Below are 27,463 nucleotides of genomic sequence, written 5' to 3' on the forward strand. Positions count from 1 at the left end.
AGTAACTGCTGTTCCTATCTGATGTCATAGATTAGTTCTTAAATTGCATAAATGAAATCCAGTGATGTACTCTGTCACATCTTCTTTTTCACACATCATTGTATCTTTGAGATTCTTCCCTGAGGCTCTCTTGTCCTTTGCTTCTAAGAATTGCTCTGTGCTCTCCCATTGTTTGACTCACCTGCAATTTATCCATTTTGTTATTAATGAATCTTTGGGTTTTTAGTTTCTTTATATTAGAAATAAATTGCTATGTCTTTTTATGAGCATATATGCATCTCTAGGATAGACTGAGGAGAGGTATTGTTGGATTACGTAGTAAGGTTATTTTTAGTTTTAGTGGGTACTCTGGTTGTACTAATACCTACTCCCACCAGAGATACATGAGAGTTTACATTGATGCCACCCCTGCCAATGTGTGATATTTTCAATTTTTGAAAACATTTAGCCATATTAGTGGACTTACGATGGTATGTCTGTTTAATTTGCATTTCCCGGATGAGTAATGATGTTAAGCATCTGTTTATAAGTTTATTGACCATTTGAATGGCTTATTTTGTGAAGTGACTTCTCAAACTTTCATCCTTGCCTTCCTTTTTCAAATTAGATTTTTAAAAATTACTGGAGTGTCCGAGTTCTGTATCTATTTTGTTTATGAGTCCTTTGTCAGATGTATGTATGGTGTATCCTTCTCCCTTCCTGCAGCTTGCCTGTTCACTTTGATGATAATGTCTTTCAAAGAACAGAAGTTCTGAATTATAGTGAAGTCAAGTTTAAGTCTGCTTTGTGTACCCTAGTTAGGAGTTTTTTTGTTTTAGGTATGATATTTAAGTCTGTTACTCTCCTTTACTTATTATTATTTTGTTTGTTTGGTGTGAGGCAGGGTCAGAGTAATTTTTAAAATTCTGATATCCACTTTTTCCAGCATCATTTATTGCAGTGACCTTTTGTTGCAAATTAAGTGAGATTTAGTCATTGTCTTAACTATTTTGCTTTTACAATAAATCTAGAAACCTGATTCTGTAAGTGGTCTAAATGTATTGTTTTTCTGCAGATAGTTTTCATTCTCTTTAGGTTCTTTGAATTTCCATGAAAATTTTAGACTTCACCTGTCAACCTGTTCCCCCTACAGACACCTACGCCTACACCCACCCCCTCCCACCTCCACCTCCACTCCCACACACCCAATCTGATGGGAGATTTGTATTTGGGTCGTATTGAATCTAGAGATTATTCTGGGGAGTATTGACATCTTAACAATGTTGAATTTTCTTTCTTCCCTCCCTCCCTCCCTCCCTCCCTCCCTCCCTCTTTCTGACAGAATTTTACTTTGTCTCCCAGGCTAGAATTCTGGATATTTTGTGAAGGTAGACCAGATTTTCTAATAGATGGATGTTATGTATAAGAAAAAGAAATAAGGTGATTTTAGGGTTTTTGCCTGAGAAATGAGAAGAATGGAATGGGCTTTTACTGGGATAGGAAAGACTGTGAGATGTGCTTGTTTTCGAGGGAGGAAATCAGGTTATAAAGTTGGACAAATCAAGGTTGAAATGCCCATTAGATATCTAAGTGTAGATATTGAGTAGACAGTTGGCTATTTAAATCTGTAATTTAAGGGAGATATTTAGATTGTCCTTCTTGTAAGATCCTAGGGGCAGAATTAATTTTGTCCTTCACTGTACTCCCCATCTAGCACTTGTTCACGCTAGTGGAAGACCACTTAGGTAGGCTGTTTTATCTTTAACTAGTTGAATTTCCTAATAGGCCATGAGGTCCTTGAGGGTAGAGAGTAGGTCTTACTCATTTGCTGTCCCCAGCAACCAGACCATTGCCTTTCACATTACTAATACTCAATAAATGTTTGTTATTTTGTGTTAAATAATTACATACTTAGATCAGGTTTTTAGTTTATTTTATTTAGCCATGGCATACAGCCTGGGTGATATTTTTAAACATAAGTGAAAATGCCTCCCAGTAACTTAAATAGGCCACACAGATGTTCTCATATCTGATCTATACTTAGAAGGGTTTTTAGTTTACTTTTCTTTAGTTTTCACTCATTTATTTATATTAATTTCTGCACATGATAAAGGATAATTAATAAAAGTAAGCATCCCTTTTACTCTGTCTCTAAGTTCTCTAGTTTCTGTCCCTAAATGCAGGCACCGTTACTGTTTCTTGGCTATTCCTCCATACATAGTCTATGAAGTATATGTGTGTATGTCACCTGTTATTTTACACATGAGCCATTATATACTATGTCCTTTCCACAGTGAAACTGCACTGGCAGTGTGAATGGCACCTCTCTTTGTGGCGTAAACTAGTATTTCTCAACCAGGGCACTACTAGCATTTCCTGGGTTGGGTCTAGGGATACCAATAGGCTTGCATTATGTGACATTGTCTATTATAATAAAGCTTTTTCAGGAAGCAGTATAGCTTAGAGATTTTTCTGCATTCAGTATGTGTAAACCTATAAAATTTTTTAAAAACTCATGATGCATTTAAGGATTAACTTCCCTTAAAAGCAGTATTTACTTACAATGTTTTCTGATTACATGGCTTCCTCATTTATTTAATGGAATAAATAATCAGCAAATCATTTTTGTTGAATGCCTAGTAAGTGCACAGAATTTTTAAAAAATGAACTGGGAGACCATACAGAATTTAGAGAAGAACAAACTCTTGATTCTGTATATGAATCTGATATTTTATAGTTGGAAATATTTCTGAGAACTCATGGTTATTTTGCCTTTATTTCTTGGAGACTGTCTACTTTTACTTTCTTGTCAACTAGAATTTAAAAAGAGGTTGAGAGTTATTTTAATGATTTCAAATATTTTTAGATTTACTCCATGCAGCCACCTTGGAGTCTTAGAAAATTCCACCTTATGGGCATTTTACTGCTGTTATGTTTTCCTTCATTGCTTGGAATCATTCTTGAGTTTCAGAAAGGGTTTGTTCCTAAAAATTAACTTTACAGTCATATATTAACTATTTATTTTACATTTTACCAATTATAACCATGATCTTTATTTGATTTTTTTTCAGAAGCCATATAAAATATTAAGATTGATATTACCTGCTGTTTATTTATAATGCACAAAGAAACAGAATGACTTGTCCAGAGAAGTTGCATAGCTGTTTGGAACTAAAATTAGTGCCTGGTCTTTTGGCTTCTAAAACAGATCTTACCTCTGTAAACCTAATATATGTATTCAGAAATATACATCAGCTCCTTAAATCTGAAAATAGATTGGTCCATTTCTGAAAATCAGATGTTCTAGGCAAAAATTTTAATGAAGAGCTGCTTTTGAGTTTCCAGATTTAGCTGAAAAGATACATGTTAAATTTGAATTTCAGATTAACAGTGATTTTTTTAAATCGTTGTTCCATGTAAACTTGGGATATAGCTAGAAAAAAATTATTCATTGTTTATCTGAAATTTAAATGTAGCTGGGTATCTTGTATTTTATCTGGCAATCTCAGCTTATTTTCCATTATAGGCTGAATGTATCTCTTAACTGAAATGCTTGGGACCAGAAGTGTTTCAGATTTCAGATTTTTTTGGGTTTTGGAATATTTGCGTTTATACCTGCTGGTTGGGTATCCCTAATGTGAAAATTCAAAATGCTTCAGTGACCATTTCCTTTGAGTGTCATGTCAAAAAATTTCAGCTTTTGGAATATTTTGGATTTCAGATTTTCAGGTTAGAGATGTTCAATGAGTATCGCAAATGGGAAAAACTATTATGTTTGTATACTAACTCCAGACCTTTAGCAGTTTCGTAGAACAAAAATAAACCACAGTAAAGACATCCATAGATAAATAACAGATTACATATTGGATGGAAATGCATACAATGTCATTTCCCAATCAACAGACATTTAATAATGTTAACATCAAGCAGATGTTTGTAATAAAGCTTTGGTGGCACTCCTCAGCAACACTGACATCCAGTGTTTATCGCCTTCACTAACACTCAGTGTCCTTCACAAAATTTGTACAACTGATTCTAATGTTTTACTCATTGTATTTGAAAGGTGATATGAACACTTTTTCCTCAAATCTTTTTGATAAAAACGTTTTATTGAGCTTTGGAGTAATAAGTATAGTTTTCCTTTGTTAACATGAATCAAAATAATGTTTTGAGAGGTATGTATATACTATGAGGTTTGAATATCAAAAACCAAGAGATGTTGCATGGGGAAAATATTAACCATCATCTACTTTGTGGGTGTGGTTATATGGTTTTTCAAATGGTATTGCTCTTTCAGGTTCTAGGTGATAAACATGGGAATGCTTTATGGCTTAATGAAAGAGAGTGCTCAATTCAGAGAAGAAATCAGAAGGTGGTGGAGGAAGCACCAAGGTAAGTCTCTCCTAAGGAACATTTATAAAGCGGCTGCTTTTATGCGTTTCATTCATTCATTCATCATTCACTGACTCATGCATTCAGAGACAGGGTCTCACTCTGTTGCCCAGGCTGGAGTGCAGTGGTGCAATCACGGCTCACTGCAGCCTCCACCTCCCAGGCTCAAGTGATCCTCCCAACTCAGCCTCTTACATAGCCGGGACTACAGGCGAGTGCCACCATGCCCAGCTAATTTTTGTATTTTGTAGAGATGGAGTTTTGCCATGTTGCTCAGGCTGGCCTTGAACTCCTGGCCTCAAGAGATTAGCCCACCTCAGCCTCCCGAAGTGCTGGGATTCTAGGTGTGGGCCACTGCACCCAGCCACATTTCTTTTTTTATTTGTTTGCTTTATCAGCTACAATTGCACTAATGTTCATGTAGACTCTATTACTGCATATTTTTATAATTAAGAATTTGTTACTTGATTTCCTCAGTGCTTTAATGTGTAAAAGTGAGAGAATACTTGAAAAAGAAGTGGATTTTTATTAGAGGAGAAAGTTGGTAGACAGCCAACTGTGACTTCTGCAGGCTTCTAGGAAGTATGGAACCTGATGGTATTTCATGGGATTTCTGAGATATATATGCCTTCTAGACTTTCATGTTGGTGAAGCGTTCATGAAGTTGGTCCTGAATTTATCCTACCATGAAAGGCTTCTGGAGTGTGGTTCTTGGAAATTCCATGAGTTATCAGAGCCACTTTGGGTACTTCTCCGGGGCACCTTTCATGAGTTTGGTGTATGGGACCTCATTTCTCATTGATGCTAGGTTGCTATTTGTATATACTCTGGTATTCTCTTTGTTCTTAAAAATCCTCAAGTGAGTGTTCCTAGTAATTTTTAATTACCGGACACTAAGAAGTATAGCTTATTGTAGCTTTAATCAGCAGAGCTAGCATATCTTGATATAATGCCTATATAGTTTCTGAAAATAGTAAGTGAGAATGTGAGTATATTTTTAATCCCAGAGTAATGGTAAAAATTAAACTCTATTTTAGTTACATTGGTTTTTAAAAATATGGCATGGTGTATTAGTTTTAAAACATGGACCCCAAATCCTTTGCCATTTTTCTCTTTGAGCAGTGAGGGGAAGGATCATTGTTCCCTTTTCTTGATTTTGTGCTCTATGAATGCTTGACCCATAGACTACTTAGAAGTGATGCTGTGCCAGTTTCCAGGCCAGGCCTTGGGAAACTGCCAGCTTCCACTTCCTGTTCTCATGGGATGCTTGTGCTTACACACCAGCCAGTTTGCTGTGAAGAACTGTGTAGCTTACATAAGATGTGGCCATCTAGTTCTCAAGGCCCAGGAACAGGATGTAAGAAGGGAGGAAGAAGAAAAGCCAAAGAGAATCCTCTTCCTGTGTCTTTAGGAAGGTCCTGGAAGGTGCTGAAGCTAATTACTTGGTGTTGATCTGAAGTTAGACACTTAAGCTAGGGAGACTTGTAAATATCTTTTTCTTAAGAAACCATGTGCTGAGCTAGAACTAGTACTGTAGTGCTGCAGTATGGAGGAAGGGGAAAAAGGATACCACTGGAACAGTAAGAGTCTTCAACACACATGTCTTGCAATTTTCTGTTTCCTTGACTGATTATCAATTCCAATTCAATTAACATTCTGTTTTTAGTAAAAATCTACTCAAGTCTTACCTGGGATAGAAATCTTTCCCAGACTGGGAACCTTGAATCATAAAATGTGTTTGTTTTTTCTCTTTGTCTAGAAATATAAACTTTTCATAATGAATACCTTATCTACTTTAGAGAAAAAAAGGAAAATTTACAGCAATAGGAATCAAAATGAAAAAACTAGAACTCATCATTAATACTGACCTCATATGTATTTGTACACTGTGAAATGTTAAAATAAATGGAATGTGTAGTTTTCAGTTCCTGGAGTAAGAATCGGCTGGGCACGGTGGCTCACACCTGTAATCTTAGCACTTTGGGAGTCTGAGGTGGGAGGATTGCTTGAGCCTAAGAGTTTGAGACCAGCCTGGACAACATAGTGGGACCTCATCTTCACAAAAAAATAAAAAATCAGCTGACTGTGGTGGCATATGCCTATAGTTCCAGCTACTTGGGAGGCTGAAGTGGGAGGATTGCTTAACCCCAGAGGTCGAGGTTGCAGTGAGCCGACATCATGCCACCAGATTCCAGCCTGGGTGACAGAGCAAGACCCTGTTCTTCCCCACCCCACCAAAAAAAATAAATTAAAAAAAAAAAAAGAATCTACTAATGTGCTTTGAGGGCAATGCTAGCTGGGGTCACTCATATCTCTGGATATCTAGCAGGGCTTTTGAAAAGGGCAAGAGCAAGATCAAATAGGAGAAAGAGTTTCACAGAGCTGCACTGAGATTCTCCAAATGTTATGCTATTAATTGTTAGTTGGGGTTTTTTTTTTTTAGTTGCATTAATTTTGTCAGCCAATTATTGTTGAAATGTCATCTATGTCTATACATTAGGTTAATGCAAACTATATTATAGATAATTCATAACACTTGAACTCATTGATTTATTCTAACTTCACCAAAAGGGAGATAGTAGGAAGTACACTTCCCACCTGTGAACTCTTCCCCTTCCCCCACCCCAATCCAACTTGAATATATTCAAGGCTCTGAGTCTAACTAGCAATCTATATGAAATAGAAATGTAATATGAATGTGAAAAGACACCGTGGGGTTGCATGCAGTTGAACCAAGAATGTGAGGAATAAGACAGTGAAATGACCAGATCCTTGGCCAGAAAATGGGGAAGGGGCATTACAGATTAAAAGAGTCTTAAGAGAAAAACCAATCAAATGCAGTTTTGGACCTTATGTGGATCCTGATTCAAAGAAATCAGCTGTATCAAGATATTTATGAGATAGAGAAATTTGAATACCAAGTGGATATTAAATGCTTTTAAGGAGTTCTTGTTTTTTGTGTAGTTGTGTTACAAAAGGGTACTTTATCTCATAGAAACAGATATGTATGTTTTTACAAGTGAAATGATACCTAATTTGGGATTTACTTTAAAAACAATAAAGGGTGGGCCTGGTGGAGAAGTGGGCAAGTAGCATAGATAAAGCCAGAGTGGCCATGTATTAATAATTGCTATATATTGGAGGCCGCTTCATGCAAGTTTTTTATACTATTCCATAATAAAGCTTTTATAGTATGTCATATCAATCCTGCTCCTTTGAGAATAATTTTAATCCACAAGTAGAAAAGTAGTTAATGTTTTGTTTCTCAGAGCCTTTCTTTCATAGAAGCAAAATCTGTGAAAATGCAAAAGTGGTTTGATGATATTTTTTGGGGGGTTTGTTGAAGTCATTTTAGCTTAACTTGCCTGCTTGAAGGTGGGTTTGGTATCTTGAAGCCAAACGTGCAGGATTTAGTGGATGTATTGCTGATTCTTGTTATTTGTGGCAGTTATGTTCTCTAAAGTCACCTTGATTACTGAATTAGTGAACACTGAATAATTGCTCCTAGGGGAAATACAGGGTTAGGTTCCTGCGAGCCTTTGCTTATAACATTTTCCTCAGTGGATTAATACATAATTTTGTTTTATGTATATTTCTCATTTAATATCTGTGGTTGATTCATTAACAGTGAACTCACAATCCTGGCCAACAAGACTGTAACACATGCCTGAGTAAAGCTTATCCCACACATTTTCTCCAGACAGTACTTCATGGCCTTCTTGCACATGGGAACCCCAGACAGCACCTAAGGACAATGCGTGGTGGGCCATTTCACACCGTGAAATGACACACACACACACACACACACACACACACAAATGCAAAAAAGTGACACTAAATAGACCTTGAAAAGGATGCTTTTTATAGTATGAGCATTGAAACAAGAAGGGAGAGCATCACCTTGTTCAGCCTTAGCGTGCTGGAGTCTCAAATTTTTCACCTCTCTGCACTTGTTCACAAAGGACCATGAAAGCACCTTAAGTATTGATTTTGGGGTTACAAATAAATTTCAGCAAGTAGGCAAATTTGTAAATATGGACTACATGAGCAATGAGGATTGATTGTGTATGTTAGATACTAAGAAGTTATTTTTCTCCCAGTTTTTGGCTTGAAGCAATTCTGAATATATATGTTAAATATTAGAAGTTGAAGAGTAGTTGTATATTTTGTAAATGGATTGAAGTTGCAGAGTAATGTGAAAAGTTCAAATGTTAGTTTTATACAAATCTAAAGTTGACTTATTTAAGCATGTTATGCTTAATAATATAGTCAACATATATTATAAAACATATATAAAGCATATTTTGAATTCTTAAATTGGTATAGATGGTCTATATCTGAGTAAACTTTAAGAAAATATTTATGTAATGCACACAAAAGATGACTTGATTTTTGTCCAAAATGTAGACAAACACTTTTTCTGTATATGTAGCATTTTTTTGGATGTGGAGACTCGAAGAGCGATGGGAGAACAAGCTGTAGCTCTTGCCAGAGCAGTAAAATATTCCTCTGCTGGGACAGTGGAGTTCCTTGTGGACTCTAAGAAGAATTTTTATTTCTTAGAAATGAATACAAGACTCCAGGTAACGACAACTGTTTTTATTCCTCTCCATGCCTCTGTACTTTACCCTTCCTTCTCCACCCCTTTTTGTTTTATAAATGTTAAAAAATTAACTCCATAAAGTGTTAAATAAAGATTTAGTTTTTATGCTTGTGCTAAGACATCTGTTAGGAATGACGGATAAGTATCCCTCTAAAGTTCAATAGCTAGACCTCTGCTTTGTCACTGTTAATACTTTATGTTGGAAATACCACTTTGTTTTTTTCTTGAACCTTTCTAGATGAACTGTATTTGTCAGTGTGTATGTGCTGTTAAGAAAAATTACTCTAGATATTACAAATAGGAAGTGATTCAGTGATTGCAAAATCTTTGGAAGGATGGAGGAAGGAAGGGTACCCAGAGTGAACTTTGGGAGTGATTCCCGCTGCTGTACCACTCAGCCAGGCTCCCACAGGAACCGGCACCTCTGCCACAGTGAGGAGGTTGAGAATCAAGTGGCTGCCCTTCGAACTGTTGGCTTTGGGGGACATACTTCCGTAGTTCTAACCAAATCTCAGGAAGCTACTGGCTTTGTAACCGGTGGCTTTATTTCCTTCCTTCTTCTCTTTTTTCTTTTGTTTAAATTGTGAACTATACAGAAACATACATAGAACACAGGTGAATAATTGAAAACGTATTATTATAAAGCAAAAATCAATGTAAACATCAACTGGGTCTAGAAATATTTATAAAACAGCCAGCTCTTTTTACACCAGCCTCATTTTCTTCCCCTTCTCAATGATTCTGATTCCCCCTCCATCTTCCCTAGAGCTGTCTCCTATCTGACTGACTTCTCAGAACCTTCAGTTTTCATATCATTCTTCCTTTGAATTATGCATACCTAAGCAGCATTATTACTTTTGTTTGTTTTTTAAAACTATATTAATGGGATCATATAGTATTTGTTCTTTTGTGCCTGGCTTCTTTTTTCAGCATGGCATTTGTGAGATTTGTGCTATTTCATGGAACTCCTATATGATACATTTTCTAAGAAGATGCCACTATTTCTTTATCTATTAGATTTCTGTAGATAGTTTATTTCCAGTTTTATCGAATTTGTGTTCGTTTGCTAGGACTGCCATAACAAATGATCATTAACTGTAGCTTAACACAACAGAAATTTGTTCTCTTACACTTCAGGAGGCCAGAGTCTATCATGCAGGTTCCAGCTGAGTGGGTTCCTTCCTGGGGCGTTGGAGGGAGAATCCACTCCATGCCTCTCTCCTGGTTCTGGTGTTGCCGACAGTCTTTGGTGTTCCTTGGCTTTGGCAGCATAACTCTAATCCCTGCTGCAGTTGTCACGTTGCCTTCTCTCTGTGCATCTCTGTGTCCAGGGTTCCCGTTCTCTATAGGGACACTAGTCACGTTGGATTCAGGACCCTTCCCATTTAGTACGGCCTCATCATACCTGATTTCCTCTGCCAAGATCCTGTTTCCCAGTAAGGTCGCGGTCACAGGTTGTGGGTGGATGTGAATTTTGACAGGACACTCTTCAGTCCAGTACACCATTCAAAAAACGCATGTGACCTACAGAGATAAATAGATTAGTACTTGCCTAGGACTGGGGTGGGTGAGTGGGGGGATTATGGGCTGATGGCTAAGGGGTGGAATAGGACAGGAGAGACTGAGGAAGGCATACTTATGCCTGAAAACAGTGTCAACTCTTCTTCCATTAGGCCCTTGGGGGAGGGGGTGGATGGGAGCGGGTGTTGAGTCACTGCAGGCAGGAGCTGGGTCGAGCTTAAGCCTTCCTGTTGTGGTTTTCTCACATGCACCAAGGGGCTGCTTGTGGGGTTTCTGCATGCCTGCTTCATCCTGAGCTTGAGGGCTTGCCTCTGACCCTGTGCTTCATGGGAGCCGTGTCTTCATGCCTGTGCCTGTTTCCCAGAGGGAGATTCCTGTGCCCTGGTTAGCCTTACCATGGGTGCAGGAGGGCTGTTTTCTGTTCCTGTGCCTTGGCAGTAGACCGTCCTTGTGTCCTTGAACTTTGAGGTGAGTTCACTAGTGGCCCTGCGGCTCCCCAGCCGTCGGGAAGCTGATGTTCTGGGCTCCACGTGGATTTATACCTCTTTCCTGATGGTTATCTTTTGCGTGCTGTGGCTGTCTTCATGCTTTTACTCTCGACCTGCCTGTTTGAAGACAGTTCACGTGTGCCTCTGTAAGCAGTGTATAATTTTTCAGTCCAGTTTGATGTGTTTGTCTTGTATCTTGACCATTTGCTCCTTAGAAAGTTAACAGAAATGCTGGTATATTTGAGTTTAAATTTCTAATTTTTAAAAATGTTTTCTTCTTGTCCAATCTCTGGCCTTTTTCCTTTTTTTTTCTTTCTTTTGCAGTATTTATCATTTAATTTTTTTCCTGTACAAGTTTGGGGGTTATAAATACTGCTGATCTTTTGGTAGAACCTCTACGTTACAACATACATCCTTAATGTGTCAAAATCTGATAACAGTATCTTTTCACCTGAGCTGCCGGACTGACAAGGGAGCTTAGAACAGTTTAAAGTCCGTTTACTGTCTCCTGAGTTGGGTACAATTATCCCCCAAGGCCATTTCTCTTATTATTTTAGACATCATTCATTCCATTCCTCCCACATATTTACCTTTTATTTGTCTTTGTTTCTGGTAGTTTCTTTTAGAGGTTGACTTGGGACAAACTCTTTTTGTTGACAGCCAATGACTTTATGTTGCCTTGTTCATGAAATGCGTTTTTACTCTTCTTAGACATCTTGGCTGTGTGCCGTGGCTCACCCCTGTAATCCCAGTGCTTTGGGAGGCTGAGGTGGGAGGATCCCTTGAGCCCAGGAGTTCAAGATCAGTCTGGGTAACATAGTGAGAACCTGTCTACCTGTCTGTACCAAAAAAAAAAAAAAAATTAAAAATCTTAGTTTGGCCAGTATTTTTTTCAATTTATTGAAAATATTATTTCACTATTTCTGGTGAGACTTCCCCACTCATTCTGCATTCTGCTTATTTGGACATAATTGCTTTTTTCTTTTGGTAGCATTTATTAATTTCTGTTTTTGTTAGATTTCCTTTAACTTTTCGCTGATTCACGTACATGTATACGTGGAATTCATTGAATATTTTGTCTGTAGATTAATGTCTTTTAATATTTTTTTGGAAATTCTCCACCATTATTACTTCTGGAACAATCTCACACACACAGATGAATAAACGTGTAACTTTCATTTTAGACTTCCTTAATATATCTCTTGTGTTTCTCATGCTCTCTTTGATATTTTTCATCTTTTTTGGATAATTTCTTCTGTCTTTCTTACCTTCCCTTATGCTGTATTTAATTAATCAATCACCCATTGAGTTCCTGATTTCAATTGTTTATATTTCAGTTCTGAAATTTCTATTTGGTTCTTTTAAATGTATGATTCATTGGTTTTTATCTTTTCTTGTCTCCTATTTGAATTTTCAATTTTGGCTTTTATTTTTTGAACATAATTAGCTTATTTGTTTTGTAGTACATGTCTGATAATGTTGACATATGAAGTCTTATGACTACTTGTATTAACTGCTTTTTATGCTGTTTCTTGGTTGTACTGTTGAGTTCCTGTTGGGCCTTATTATTATACTGTCATATACAGTTATTTTAAAAATTGTTATTTTATTAATCAAAACCTAGGATGATGGATTCTTTCTTATAGAGATTTTTCAATTTTTTTTCTGCCACATGCCTATGGACAGTAGTATTTTGTGACTATGGCAATCTAAGCTCAAAGTGTAAGGCTCGTTGGATTCCTGAGGGGATACACAGCCCGGTTGCAGTTCTAGAGAATGGTTGGTTTTATTCCAGTTCAGTCTTATCTTGAGGTTGCATTCCTTTATGGTGCCCACTGAAAGTGGGGGTAGTTTATCAGGGTTCTTTGATAAACTGATACTTTGGTGGCCTCTTGTCTTCGTGGTTATGCTTTTGATTTCTTGATGCCACCAAAAGTATAGCTTATATTCATAGTCCTTTTTTCCTGGAATGGCAAATGACTTTAGGGCAAAAATGGTGTTGAGTGTTGGGTTTGCAAATCTGTGTTTTCATCTTGGTTTTGGCTGATCCCTTCGTATATTCTTACCCTATGATGTTTTTAAGAAGACCTCCCCCATCTCCCATTCCCCACCAGTTGTTTTCTAGTCCCCAATAAGCCCAAGTTCCAAGCTGAGTGGCTTTAGAGGTACATTATGCCTATAGATTAAATAAGTTTGTGTCCTGACTCTCAACACCCCCCAAAAGCAGTGAGCGGGTAGTGGAATGACAGTCTGTGCCTCACTGCTACCTCACTTTTCCTTTCCAAATCTCATGCATTTGCACATCCAGAACCTCATGCAGTCACATGGAAACCTCAGCTGTAAAGGAGTCTGGGAATAGGGTTTTTAACCATCTGTATTCTGCAGTGTAAGAGTATACCCTAGAAGGAGTTTGGAGGGAAAGTTCAGTGCCAGCCTTCCATTTTCAGATGAATATAATCACCAGAATTTTAATCTATAAGTTATATGTAAAAAGTTAAAAACATTGCTGTATTTTCATTGTAAAGTGTAACTATCAAATATTGGGGCTGATTTTCGTTAAGTATGGCAAAAGTGATCTATCTAGATGCATTTGGAGACCAGTATTGTAAATACTTGTAGCATTTTATAGGTAGTAGCTCAGTAGTTGTTGCTTAAAACTCATACTTCCTTTGAAATCACCTTTGTAGCCTATATTTTATTTTGTGACTATCTTTAGAAGTGACAGAATTTTGCCTTTTGAAGGTTAATTTGATTTTGATTAAAATGTATCTTTATAACTAAGTATGTCTAATTAGATAATTAGCTGGGAAATCATGTTTTTGGTTAAAGTGGAGACTTTATTTTGTCATAATGAGAATAATAGCTTGTAATTTGATTCTGAAGACAATTTGAGATGACCGCAAAATATTTGTATTCTATTCCAGACCAAAGAGATACAAGATTTTTAAATTGAGGTACTTACCAATATTTATGGAATTGACAAATGGGCAGTTTGTTACTCTGTTCTTGTGTTATCTTTTTTTCCATTTGTTTCTGGCTCATTTATCTCAGGTTATAAGTTTGTTCAAGTTTGTACCATGGTCGTTTCCGGTATAAGACCCGATAGTTGATTTTTTTTTTTTTTTTTTGAAACGGAGTCTCACTCTGTCACCAGGCTGGGGTGCAGTGGCGTGATCTCAGCCTGCAAACCTCCGCCTCCCGGGTTCAGGCAATTCTCCTGCCTCAGCCTCCCGAGTAGTTGGGGCTATAGGTGCGTGCCACCACACCCAGCTAATTTTTGTATTTTTAGTAGAGACAGGGTTTCACCATGTTGACCAGGATGGTTTCAGTCTCTTGACCTTGTGATCCACCTGCCTGGGACTCCCAAAGTGCTGGTATTACAGGCGTGAGCCTCTGTGCCCATCCTGTAGTTGATATTTTTTCAAATAATTCTATGCAGGTGGTCAAGACTCTCTAAGTACCTATGTTTTATGTATTGGATAGCTTGCTAGGAAATTATGTTCTATACCCTCAAAAAATTATAAAAATATTTCAGGAAAAAAAATCAAATTCACGAAGATTTTTGTCATATTACCAGATCTAATATGACAAAAATTGTGAATCATTGACTCATAGTGATATGAATCAATGCTGTAGAATGTCGTGTCCATGTTCGGCCTGAAATTGCCCCAGTTCTCACCAGTGGGCTGGGCCCCACACTGCGGGAAAATATTTCACTAATGCCTGCACTTAGCAAACGTCCTAAGGTCTCTGATTGATTAGAGCTCTTGTTCACGAACAGAGCTCTGATAGTACCTAATGCTGTTAAGCATGCTATTTAAATAGCATTCTATAATATTTAACATCATACTTTGAGACATTTGTCTCCCATTTAGTGTTTAATCATATTTTTCTCTCTTGCGGTTTACTTCCAGTGACTGTGATCCTGTCAGTTACCAGAATAAATTAATTTTAATTTTTTAGAATGTATCTGTGTGATAGGGGGTATTTGATGTGGAGGATATAATTGAATGAGAGCATGAACAAAGAATTTTGGACTTCATATGTGTTCAGAAAACTATTCTTACATATTCCAAAGATTTCTTTCTGATATTGTTTAAACAATCCAATTTTTTTTTTTTTTTTTTTGAGACAGAGGCTTGCTCTGTCACCAGGCTGGAGTGTAGTGGCACGATCTTGGCTCACTGCAACCTCCACTTCCCAGATTCAAACAATTCTCCTGCCTCAGCCTCTGGAGTAGCTGGGACTACAGGCGCACACCACCACACCCAGCTAATTTTTGTTTTTTTAGTAGAGACGGGGTTTTACCATGTTGGCCAGGATGGTCTCGATCTCTTGACCTAGTGATCCACCCGCCTCGACCTCCCAAAGTGTTGGGATTACAGGCGTGAGCCACCGCGCCTGGCCCAAGTGTTCTTTTAATAGTAGATATTCTGTTTCAAATTTCTTTACTAACCTTAAATTATAATACTTAAGGCACATTCACCAAATTCTTTATCTCCCAAGATATATGTTATCTCTAATTAGTGTTTCAGTTTGAGCTAGAGGGCTATAATTTTCTTTGTTCTTTTTTTCTTTTCTTTGAAATTTCCTGATTGAACTTTCACTTTTTCCAGCTTCAGAACGGTTTTTTTTTTTTTGGTAACAGAAATGCATCTTCACTTTCTAAATGTCCTTAAGAGTGAAATTTGAAATAACAATACAGTTTCTCCATAAAGAGATGCAACACTAAGAAAGTCACCACGTTTGGTGCATTAATAGTTGGTTCAGTTGACTGGTTTTGTTCTCAATCTGGTCACAGTTTATGTAACTGCATTACCTATGCTATCTTCACATATCTTTGCTTTATTTTTTTAAGTCACTGGTTTTCTGTTGCTCAAAGATAAAGTTTGAATGCTTTTGCATCACGACACAAGCTTTTTTTTTGTGGCCCTGATTTTTCCCCCAGAGTCCTGTTTCTTGCCAGTGCCGGTCTCTGTGTATGAATTACGAGAGACTCCTTTCTTTTCCCTGAAGGTGCCTTTCAGTTTGACTTCTTTGTGCCTTGTGTCATGCCACTGCCATTGCTTGGAATGTTCTCTGTTCACCTCTCACAGTGAACACTGAGCTATGTATCCACCTGCACACCCACACACACCTGTCTCCCCTCTCTCACCATACTTCTCCCTCATCTCACCTCTCTCCGCATTTGAAAGAAGGACAGCTAGATGGAGAACTACTCTACGGAAACTAGGATTTTGTTAAAATGCTATCTTATTGAAGTGTATTCTAGTAGTCCTCCTTATCCATAGTTTTCCTTTCCAAAGTTTCAGCTACACACAGGGTCTACTTCATTCCAAATATATTAAATGGAAAACTTTAGAAATAAACAATTCATAAGTCTTAGATTGTGCACTATCCTGAGTAGTGTGATGAAATCTCACACCCTCCTGCTCCATCCTGCCTGGGACGTGGATCCTCTCTTTGTCTGGCATCTCCATGCTGTAGACACTCCCTCTCCATGAGTCACTTAGAAGCCACCTCACTGCAGTGAGACATGATGGTGCCACTGCACTCCAGCCTGGACAGAGCGAGACCCTGTCTCTGAAAAACAAACAAACAAACAAACAAACAAAACAAACAAAAAAGCCTCCTCAATGATCACATCAACTGTATGATACCTCAGTGCTTATGTTCAAGTCACCTCTACTTTATTTCATAGTGGCCCCAGCACGCAAGAGTAGTGTTGCTGGCAATTCACATATGCCAGAGAGAAGCCATAAAGTGTTCCCTGTAAGTGAAAAGGTAAAAGTTCTAGACTTAATAAGGAAAGAGTCATGTGCTGCGGTTGCTAAGATCTGCGGTAAGGATGAATCTTCCATCGGTGGCATTGTGAAGAAGGAAAAGAAATTTGTACTACTTTTGCTGTCAAAAGTCAAACTTTAAAAGTTATGGCCACAGTGCATGATAAGTGCTTAAGATGGGAAAGACATTAAATGTATGTGTATAAGACATGAATAGAAAAGTGTTCTAATTGACAGCAATCATGTTCTATACTATCCACAGTTTCAGGCATTTGCTAGGGACCTAGGAACGTGTGCCCCAAGGATAAGGGGGGACTACTATATGCAATTTGCCGGGATAATTTTAGTTTCTTATTTTATTGAGTAGTAATACTCAGAATTTATAATACTTTGTTTATAAAAATCTAGTGGTTCATAAGAGTCTACAAAGGAAAAGTTACTCTCCATACCACACTTTTATCACAGCCATTTATTTTTCCTCTGTTGAAGCAACCTTTGTTTTTTTATCTTATCAATTTGGGAGTATTCCATGCCTAATTTAAAGCATTGTCTTTTTCATTTTAATAACTTTTAATAACCTGTCATAGGGATGTAACAGTCATATAATTTCCCCAGATCTCTATTGATAATTTTTCCAGTATTTTGCTATCCCAAATAATGCAATTATGAGTGACCCTTTATATCCACTTTGCACGTGCAGAAGTAGAATTGCTGGGAATATATGTGCTTTTATAAATTAGTTAAGTATTGTCAGTTTACCTCTTAAAGGAGAGCTTGTTTATTCTCTCCCTGACCAAAAGTGTTTTTTGCCTTTTGATCTTTGTGTGATAGTGAAAAATGGTATATTGTTTTCATTGTTTATCATGAGTAAGGTTGAATTTTTCTTTATAGATTCATTTATATTTCCTTTTCTGTGAATTGACTGTTAGATCCTTTGCCCTTTGGGTTTTCTTATTGATGTGTAGGTATTTGCTTATTTTGGGGGAAATTAGCCCTTTGTGATAGTGTCAGAAAGGAGTGGCTTGTGAATATTTTCACAGGGCTACAGGGCAGGTGCTTTCTGAGCAAAGACCCTGGCAGTTGGATTAAGGGGTAGCAACCCTAAAGTCAGGGCCCTTGAAGCCATTTATTGACAGCCAGGGCTGGTAAAATAGAGACCTTCCCCGCCCCTCCCCAGTGAGCTGCGCTGCCTCTCTACATCACCCTCTCACCCTCCCTCTCCCCACCACCGAAAGTTGAGGAGGGGCAGATATGCCAGCAACTCTTCTACAAGCTCTAAGTTTAATAGTCTGAGCTTTCCTTTCCAGATGTGCATACCCCTCTGCATGTGTAGGGGAAGCAGGCCATTAACTATGCTGCCCCATGGGGAAGTGGGGTATGAGGAACAGGGCTAAGATGTTCTGTGAGTAAACAATTGCACTGATCTATGATTCAGAAACTTTCTTATTTTTAATAAAATTTTCTTCTTAATTCTCAGCACAAGGCAAGTTACTTCTTTAGAAGGGTGTGCCCTTACAGATGGAGCAATGGTGAGCACACACTCGGACAGGGGAGGGGAAGGGGTTCTTATCCCTGACGCACGTGGCGCCTGCTGCTGTGTCGTTCCCCTGTTGGCTAGGGTTAGACCGCACAGGCTACCAATTGGCTAATTTAAAGAGAATGACGGGGTGAGTGCTTTGGCGGGAGTCAGGGCAGAGCAGGTGATCAGAATGAGTTAGGGTGGAGCAGGTGATGAGAATGAGTCAGGGTGGAGTAGGTAATCGAAAAAGGTTGCTTTACGAGGAAGTTTAAAAGTAGAAGGCAAAGAATTGAACATACTGACATATTAATTCTTTGAAAAGAAATTTAGAACTCATATCTAACAGCCCCTCCCCTTGTATTTCCTTACAGCTTTCTTTTCAAACTTTTTTTTAACGTGTCTTGGCTTAATTGTTTTGCTTGATGTTCCAAAAGAAGAAGCTTCTCTGGATGAGGGGAAGGATAGTTAAGGGAGGAGAAACCTTTTTTTTTTTTTTCAAATGTCCTGGCAGCATTAACAAATACATGTATGAAAACATAACAGATATGATTTGTAGGTATTTTTCCTTATCTGTTGCCTTTTTAACTTTGTATATATTTTTTCTTCTTATATAGAAAGTTTTTATTTGTATGCAGTTTAATTTTTAAATCTTCTCTTTATGATTTCTGGTGTGACATACTTAGGCTTTCTGTGCTCTGAGCAATCAAACTGTTTTCTTTCATGTTTTCGTCAAATATTTCATCTTTCATGGTGAATTCTTCACTTCATTTAGAGTTCATTTTATTTTATTTATTTTCCAATGGCTATCTGGTTGTTCCAACAATTATTGAATAATCAGTCTTTTCTGTAATAATTAGAAGTGCTATCGACATTACATACTGAAATTGCAGATGTATGCGGACCCATTACTTCACTCTTCTTTTTTAAATTTTTCAGCTTATTCATCTCCTAGCACCACACTGGTTTAGGTATTATAGCTATATATTATAGTACAGTATCTGGTAGAACTATTCCTTTCTCATTGCTTTTATTTTTCCATAAGAAAAATTAGCCTATAGATTAGCTTATCATATTTATATTTAACAGAAGAAAAAGAAATTAGAATGACAGAATATCTGGACTATTAGATAAATGTTTATAACTTTCCACAGATATATTAATTCCTAAAATATGTTCTTTTTTTGCCTTCCAGTGACATGGAACTAAAATATGTTCTTAATAAGAAAAATGGTTATGAAAAACATTTATATTTTTGTTATCATTTTCCTTCATATTTCAATCTGAAAGAGTATATTGTTTCTCTTTTACAAAAGTAATGGAAATTGGCATACTTATATTTAATCCTGCTGTCTTTACTTCCTAACTCTTCATGTTTGCTAATTTTATTATTAGTTCTATGTGATTGTAGCATTTCCTTTCTTTTCTGTAGCCATGACTCTCCTGGAGGTTTCATCTTACTTGTGTATTTTATCACTTTATGGTCACTGTCAGCATCTTACCATAGCTTCATGATTAGTGAGTTCTTTGATTTGTTTTATATAAAGTTAGGGGTTTTTTAAATCAAGAATTTATTTTTTAGAGATACCTGTGGGTACTGTATTTGAATTCTTATATGGATAATAAGATTACCCTTATATTTGAAATTGGAACTCAGATGCAAGCCATTTGATACTGGTAACCTTCACAATTGTAGGACTTTAAACATCTTTTTGTGGTAGACCTTCAGAATTTTATGAGGGAGTATCAAAATGTAGATTATCAGTTGTTTTATTCAATTCCTCTATATATCTTTTCTTCTTTTTCCCTTTAAAAATGGAATCTGTTTGACTAAGAAAGAGATAGATGGAGTTTTTCATCATAATTTTAAAAACTAACTTTATTTGTTAGAGCAGTTTTGGGTTTATAGAAAATCTTAAGTACGAGAGAGTTCCTATATGCCCCTCCCTCACCCCATACCATTTCTCTACTTAACATCTCATATTAGTTTGGTGCGTTTGTTACAGCTGATGAGCCAATATCGATGCATTGTGGGTTTTTTGTTTGTTTGTTTATTTTTAGAGAGAGGGGTCTTACTCCACCACCCAGGCTGGAGTGCAGTGCTGAGATTCTAGCTCATTGCAGCCTTGAACTCCTGGGCTCAGGCGATCCTGCCACCCCAGCCTCACAGGTAGCTGGGACTACAGGCATGCGTCACTACGCCTGGCTAATTTTTGTATTTTTTGTAGAGACGAGGTTTCACCATGTTGCCCAGGCTAGTCTCGAACTCTTGGGGCCTCTGTCTCCTAAAGTGCTGGGATTATAGCCCTGTGCCAGGGCACCCGGCAATACATTGTTTTTAACTAAAGTCTGTAGTTTATACTAGGGTTGCTCTTTGTGTTACACAGTCTATGAGTTTGGGCAAATGTATCTACCAGTATGGTATCATAAGAATAGGTTCATTGCCCCAAAAATCTTTGTATCCAAGACATCTTTGCATTTCTTTCCTTCTTTGGTTCTTTCTGTCTCTCTTCTTTCCTTTCCTTTTTCCCTTCTTTTCTTTCCCTTCCTCCTTCCTTCTTTTCCTTTCTCCCTCTGTGTGTCTGTCTCACTTTCTTTTCCTCATTGTAATTTTCACACATACAGAAGTACTTCAGAATAGTAACAGTAGTAGAGTAGAGCCCTAGGAATCTGCAGCCAGCTTCTTAGTTACTTCCCAGTGTTGTTTCACGTATGCCTTCTTTTCCTCAGTTGTTCCTCTCTTGGCTGGAGTATCAGGCATTATATAAATTCACGTTATACTGAAGTATATGTCTTTAAGTTTTCCCTGCATTCCTAATAATGCATATTTTAAATATTTATGTACAGTGTAATTTGATGTATGTGGGTTTATGACTCTTGTACATGAGTTATGTGCCTTTTTTCTTGCCTGAACGTTTATCTTGTTTAAATGTTTAATCTCAAATCCTACTTTGACTCATGTCATACTGTATCTCCTCCTGTTTTGTCTGGTCCTTTATTTTAAAGCCTTCTTTATTAGTTGTTTTTTTAGTTTAGAAAAAATTATGTGTGTGTATGTATTTGTATAGATGGGGTCTCAACATATTGCCCAGGCTTGTCTAGAACTCTTGGGCTCGAGGGATCCTCCTCTCTCGGCCTCTGAAAGTGCTGGGATTACAGGAGCGAGCTGCTGGCACCTAGCCTGAAAAAATTTTCTAAGAACCTAATCCAACATTTTCTTTTAGTGTGAAAGTTTAATTCTTCCCATTTTAAATACTTGATTTTATTTATTTTATCTCATATTTTAAAACTTTTTTTCTTGTTTTCCATTTTGTTTTTCCTTTTCTGTTTGTTGCTTGAAACAATGGTTAATTATCCCTTTTGTTTCCCATTGATAATTTGGAAATTCTGTTGTCCTTTAAAATTTTATTTATGTTTATTTTTCTATTCAGACAGACGTTTTCTCTGTCATTTGTAAAGATGATGTAACTAGTTCCCTCGACTTTCCAACACTGAAGATTTGCTAAGATAATTTAATACTTCTAAGCTATTTTTGACTTTCTTTTGTACTTTATCTCTTCTTTTTTAGCTTTTTTTTACTCCTATGTATACAGCCCAGACACATCTTTCATTATTTGCTATATCTTCATCTTTCTTTTTTGAGATTTCTGCCCTAGTTCATTTGTTTGTGTAGCACATTTTTTCATGAAATTTCTTCAGTAGAATGTGTGGAATATATGCTCTGAAATATCACATCCTCAACTATGTTTCTTTAGCCCTGAACGGGGAATACTGTTTTGATTGAGTACAGGATTCTTTTTTTTTTTGAGACAGAGTCTTGCTCTTGCCCAGGCTGGAGTGCAGTGGCGCGATCTCTGCTCACTGCAAGCTCCGCCTCCAAGGTTCACGCCATTCTCCTGCCTCAGCCTCCTGAGTAGCTGGGACTACAGGCGCCCGCCACCACGCCCAGCTAATTTTTTTTGTATTTTTGGTAGAAACGGGGTTTCACTGTGTTAGCCAGGATGGTCTCGATCTCCTGACCTTGTGATCCGCCCACCTCGGCCTCCCAAAGTGCTGGGATTACAGGCGTGAGCCACCGCACGTACAGGATTCTTGATTAGGTTTGGGTTTCGGTTCTTGTCTTTCAGGAGCATATGAATTTCAGCTATGTTCTAGCTTCTAGTATTATGTCTGGTGTCATTCCGATTTCTTTCCCATTATAGATAATGTAGTCTTGCTGTCTGAAAGTTTGCCCAATTTTTTTTATTTCTCTCTCTCTCTCTTTTTTTCTCTTGAGACAGGGCCTCGTCCTGTCACCCAGGCTGGAGTGCAGTGGCATGAACCTGGTTCACTGCAGCCTCGACCTCCTGTGCTCAAGCAGTCCTCCTGCCTCGGCCTCCCAAGTAGTTGGCACCATAGGTGCATGCTGCCACGCCTGGCTAATTTAAAAATTTTTTTTTTTTTTTTTGAGATGGAGTCTCTCTCTGTCACCCAGGCTGGAGTGCAGTGGCGCAATCTCGGCTCACTGCAAGCTCCGCCTCCCGAGTTCATGCCATTCTCCTGCCTCAGCCTCTCCGAGTAGCTGGGACTGTAGAGACGAGGTCTCACTTTGTTGCCCAGCCTGGTCTCAAACTCCTGGTCTTAAGTGATCCTCCAGCTTGGCCTCCCAAAGTGCTGGGATTACAGGCATAAGCCGTTGTGCCTGTCTCTAATTTTCTTTTGATCATTGGAATTCAGGGACTTTTTTTTCCAACCAGGATATGCCTTGGTGTGTGTTTGTATACATTAACCCTGCCTTTTAGTCCATGCCCTTTTTCAGTGTTCAGGTTTAAGTATTGCTTCATTTCTGAGGAAGTTTCTTCTGTTATTTAACTATTTCCTTCCGTCAGCAGTCCTCCTTGTGGAACTTCTAGTTTTTGCAATTTAGGTCTACTGGATATGTTTCTCTTATGATAACTGTCATTTTATATTTATGCTGTGTCTCTTGACAGTATTTCTTTATTGATCTTCCAGGTTACTAATTCAGTTTGCAGCAGTGGTTATCCTCTCCTTTAAGTAACTGACTAAATTGTGCAATTGGGAAATCATATTATTTTAGCTCAGAAATTCTAATTGTGCATTACAGTTAGCCCTCCTTACCTACTAGTTCTGCATCTATGGATTCAATTAACTGTGGCTTAAAAATTTAAAAATAAAATTAAAATATCAATTCAATAATTAAAAAATACCAAAAAAACACAATATAGTATAACAACAGTTTACACAGCATTTACATTGTATTACTATAAGTAATCTAGAGATGATTTAAAGTATACGGGAACAGCTGGGTGCTGTGGTTTATGCCTGTAATCCCAGCACTTTTGGAGGCTGAGGCAGGAGGATTGTTTGAGCCCAGGAGATCAGTGCCGCGATGAGCCATGATCATGCCACTGCACTGAAGCTGGGGTGACAGAGCAAGACCCATTTCTTAAAAAAAAGAAAAGTGTACAGGATGATATGCATAGGTTAGATGCAAATACCATGTTACTTTATATCAGGGACCTGAGCATCTGTAGCGTTTGGTATTCACAGGGCTCCTGGGACCAATCCCCTGGGGAGATGGAAGGTGGACTCAGGGGATGTGTGTGCACATGCACATATGTGCATTGCTACTCCTTAAGTTTTTAAGTGCCTTTACTGCTTTTTGGACAAAGTTGTATTTTTCCCCTGTCCTTCAGCAGCTCTTTTTCACTTGGTCTTATGTAATCATTATTCTGAATGTTTTTTCTTTCTTGTGCTCGTAATCCCCCTGCTGTGGTTTTGCTGTGGTTGTTTGGGGGTTATCAGTACTAAGTTCTGCTTCTTGAAATATTCTAAGTGACAGCAGCCCTTCAAATGGTTGAAGACACAATCATATCTACTCCAGAGGCCTGGAAGAGCATATGTCTCCTAGCATTCTCATCTCAAGGACAGAATTGAGCTAATTTTTATTGACCACTTGGATTCCTGGGCAAAGAGACCACGGACCCATCTGGAGCCTTTATTGACTTTTTCCCCGAGGTCCATGGCTCTTTGCAGGCCAGTCTATCTCCATGATGTGTTCCTTTCACATTCTTCCCTAGAGTTCTCTGAAGCTAGTCTCCAGTTTTTGTTCAGCCACAGAGGGAGAAGAGCCTGTTCCCAGTTTTTGGCTCTCATCTTCTCCCTAGATCTTGGTGCTTCCCATGTCCTCAGCTGCTTAGTAACTCTGGGGTAGATAGACAGCATGGAGTTTGGAGTGGAGAGGTGGGAGCCAGGCTGGTTCCAGGCTGGTTTTGACAGCTTGTCAAAGCAGGAATAGCTAACCTGGGTTATCTGGATCTCTCATGAGCTTTAGGGAAGTCTGTGAACCCTCTAAAGTCCAATACATATTTTTTTAGTGAGAAATTCAGTGAGATTCAAAATTGTAAAGTGTTTCAGAACAACTGTAGCTGACTAATGGAGGACTCATTTAATCATTGTTTTTGTTAATTGCAAACATCTACTGTTTTCACTCAGAGCAAGTAAATTCTAGTTCTCTTCCTTCTTAGCTGGGTGACCATAAGCAAGTTCCTTAACTTCTGTGTGTTTTGATTTCCTCATTAGTAAAATGACATTAATTACAGCATTTGCTGTGTAGGATTGTCAGCATTAAATAGTTAATATAGTTTACAAATTCAAAATAGTACCTGGTTTATACTGAGCACACATTCTTTCTGCTAACTGTGAGTATCTTATCCATAACGTTTGCATGCTGTTTTATTATATATTGGTTGACATTTTTACTTACTGTTGTCATTATTATTAACATTATTGCTATTACTATTGTCATTAATATAAAGCCTGTCTGACATCTGAAAAGATGGCAAGCCACATATTAAATAATAACTTTCTCTCATTCTTTTGTCAGTTCACTGCAAAATTATTGTTACATGTGAACAAACATATTTGAAATATTAACCACTTTTAAAGAGATCTCCTTTCTGTTATAAGAGTGTTTGTGTAAGAAAAGTCTGGGAGGAAAAATGGAAACTGAAATCTTTCTTTCAAAAATGAAGCTGATAGAGAAAAGTATTTACTACATGGCTTAGGCCTTTGTGTTAAGATTGGTATTAGGACCCTGAATACACCTTTCCAAATTCGTGTGTGTGTGTGTGTGTGTGTGTGTGTGTGTGTGTGTGTGTGGTTAATAATTTCCAGATGCTAGGTTTTTTTTTAGATTTAAGTTTTTTGGAAAAGCATCCTCTGTATAGTCTACAAAGGCTATAGGAGTTAGAAAATTCCCAAATAGAAAGGAATAAAATCTTAATAAGTAAGTAATTAAAACCCCAAACATGGTCAGTCGGCTGTCCATATCTTTGAGAACAGACAGGTAAACTGTCCCACTTTTGTTAGACTTAGTCAGTTGCTTATATTGATTGGTACAGTGCAGGAGGAATCTACTTTTACCATGGAAGGAAAGGTACAGTACAACTGTTGAAATTCTATGAAGGCTATACACTCTAATCTCATCAGGGGGAATTCTGCATCACAGGGAACCTTTATATTCCAGAAGGATTTTAGAAACTTTTTTTGCAACGTGATTTTGCCCTTTGCCATTTGTTTAAAAATTAAGAATTATTGCAACCTAAATTCTGGTTTATAACAATTGACTATAATTGAAGAAATACCATATTCTAATTTCAGACTAGTTTTGGATTAAAAAAAAAATTTCTAGACTTGCCAGATGAAAAGATTTTGGTGTTTTATGGAATTGGAGTGTTTGATAGAAAGAACGAGGAGAAATTATTGGGAAAAGGATTTCTAACTAATTGTAAAATTTCATTCTTGTCAGAAGGGATATTTTGGATGTGAGCAAATGTTGATCTTTTTGATTGTATTTAAAATGATAGAGGCCAGGGCTCTCAGGTGGTTTAGAGTGAGCCAGAATTGGGATGTTTTGGCATATTTTGTGCTGGGAAACTGAGGATAGAAGGTAGGATGTGTTATACCCTCCCTTATTATTTACTGAACCTTAGTAGAAAGTTGAAGGAAAGAAGCTTTTGGTATACAGATATGTATAGATAAGCTTTTCAGGCACTTAGAGGTGGAGTTTTGTTTTAAAGCATATTGTAAATGATCTTGCTGTCTGAGTTCTGGACTTTTTTTATCTGTGTTTAACTTTTTAAAACTGGTCTTTGTATTAGTTTGCTAGGGCTGCCATAAGAAAGTATCATACACTGGGGTGGCTGAAACAACAAAAATGTGTTTTCTCACAGTTCTGGAGGCTGGAAGTCCAAAATCCAGGGGCCAACAGGGTTGGTTTCTTTTGGAGGCCTTTCTCATTGCTTGTGGGTGGCCATCCTCTCCCTGTGTCTTCCTGTGGCCTCTCCTCTGTGCCTTGTGTTGTCTGAGTCCTGATCTTCTCTTACGGGGATACCAGTCATGCTGGATTAGGGCCCACTCTGATGATTTCCTTTTAACCTGATCACTTCTTTAAAGACCATGTCTCCAAATACAGTCACATTCTGAGGTGGCGGGGCTAGGACTTCAACATGAATTTTGGGGGGTACACAATTCAGCCCATAACAGTTTCCTTATCATTTCTTCGTGTGATTATTATTCTTGGGATCACCAGGGGAACCCTATAATAGAATCTGTTCCATTTTCATGGTCACTCTTTTTTTTTTTTCCATGTATACATAGCATATAAAAATTTTAAACAACTTACCAGAATATGACTGCTTCTAAAAATCCTATCTCCCATCCCCCCAAAATGAAGACTGGACACCAGTGAGTCTATTCTAAACATTCTGATTTCAGCTCCAAAGTGAATTTTTAAGGACAAGTTCCAGAAATGAATTGGCAGTGGTGATATTAAATGCATATTTAGTTTTCCAACATGAGCACTTTTTAGTGCTGTTGGACTATTTAGGAATAGCCAGTACTCACTTTGATGTATAGTTCTGATGTTACTGGCAAAAATAAACAAATCAAAAGCACAAAACAGGCAACTGACAATGTCATGTCTCTGAAGAGCACATCTGTATATAATCCTCCTACACAGGTATACACACCTTCATCCATCTATTCTAAACATGAAGAATGTATCAGAGAAAAGGGGAGAAAAACTGGTTTCTAAGTCCTGCAGTCCAACTTTTTTTTTTTTTTTTCTGAGGTAGAGTCTCACTCTGTCACCCAGGCTGTCACTCTTGAATATAACCAT

At 37.7% G+C, this 27,463-nt stretch overlaps 1 protein-coding gene across 8 annotated transcripts in view; it reads left to right on the top strand.

Annotated features, from left to right (window-relative positions):
* The window catches only part of PCCA (propionyl-CoA carboxylase subunit alpha), a 448,216-nt gene that overhangs the window by 175,134 nt on the left and 245,619 nt on the right, over positions 1-27,463 (top strand). For all 8 annotated transcript variants that reach the window (XM_032151213.2, XM_032151217.2, XM_058438035.1 and 5 more), the window contains 2 exons: positions 4,277-4,371; positions 8,804-8,954. In XM_032151213.2, the coding sequence (XP_032007104.1) occupies positions 4,277-4,371; positions 8,804-8,954 (246 nt within the window). The remainder of the gene's footprint in view (positions 1-4,276; positions 4,372-8,803; positions 8,955-27,463) is intronic.

Source organism: Hylobates moloch, unplaced genomic scaffold, assembly GCF_009828535.3.
Source record: "Hylobates moloch isolate HMO894 unplaced genomic scaffold, HMol_V3 SCAFFOLD_4, whole genome shotgun sequence".
Taxonomy (NCBI): Eukaryota; Metazoa; Chordata; class Mammalia; order Primates; family Hylobatidae; genus Hylobates; species Hylobates moloch.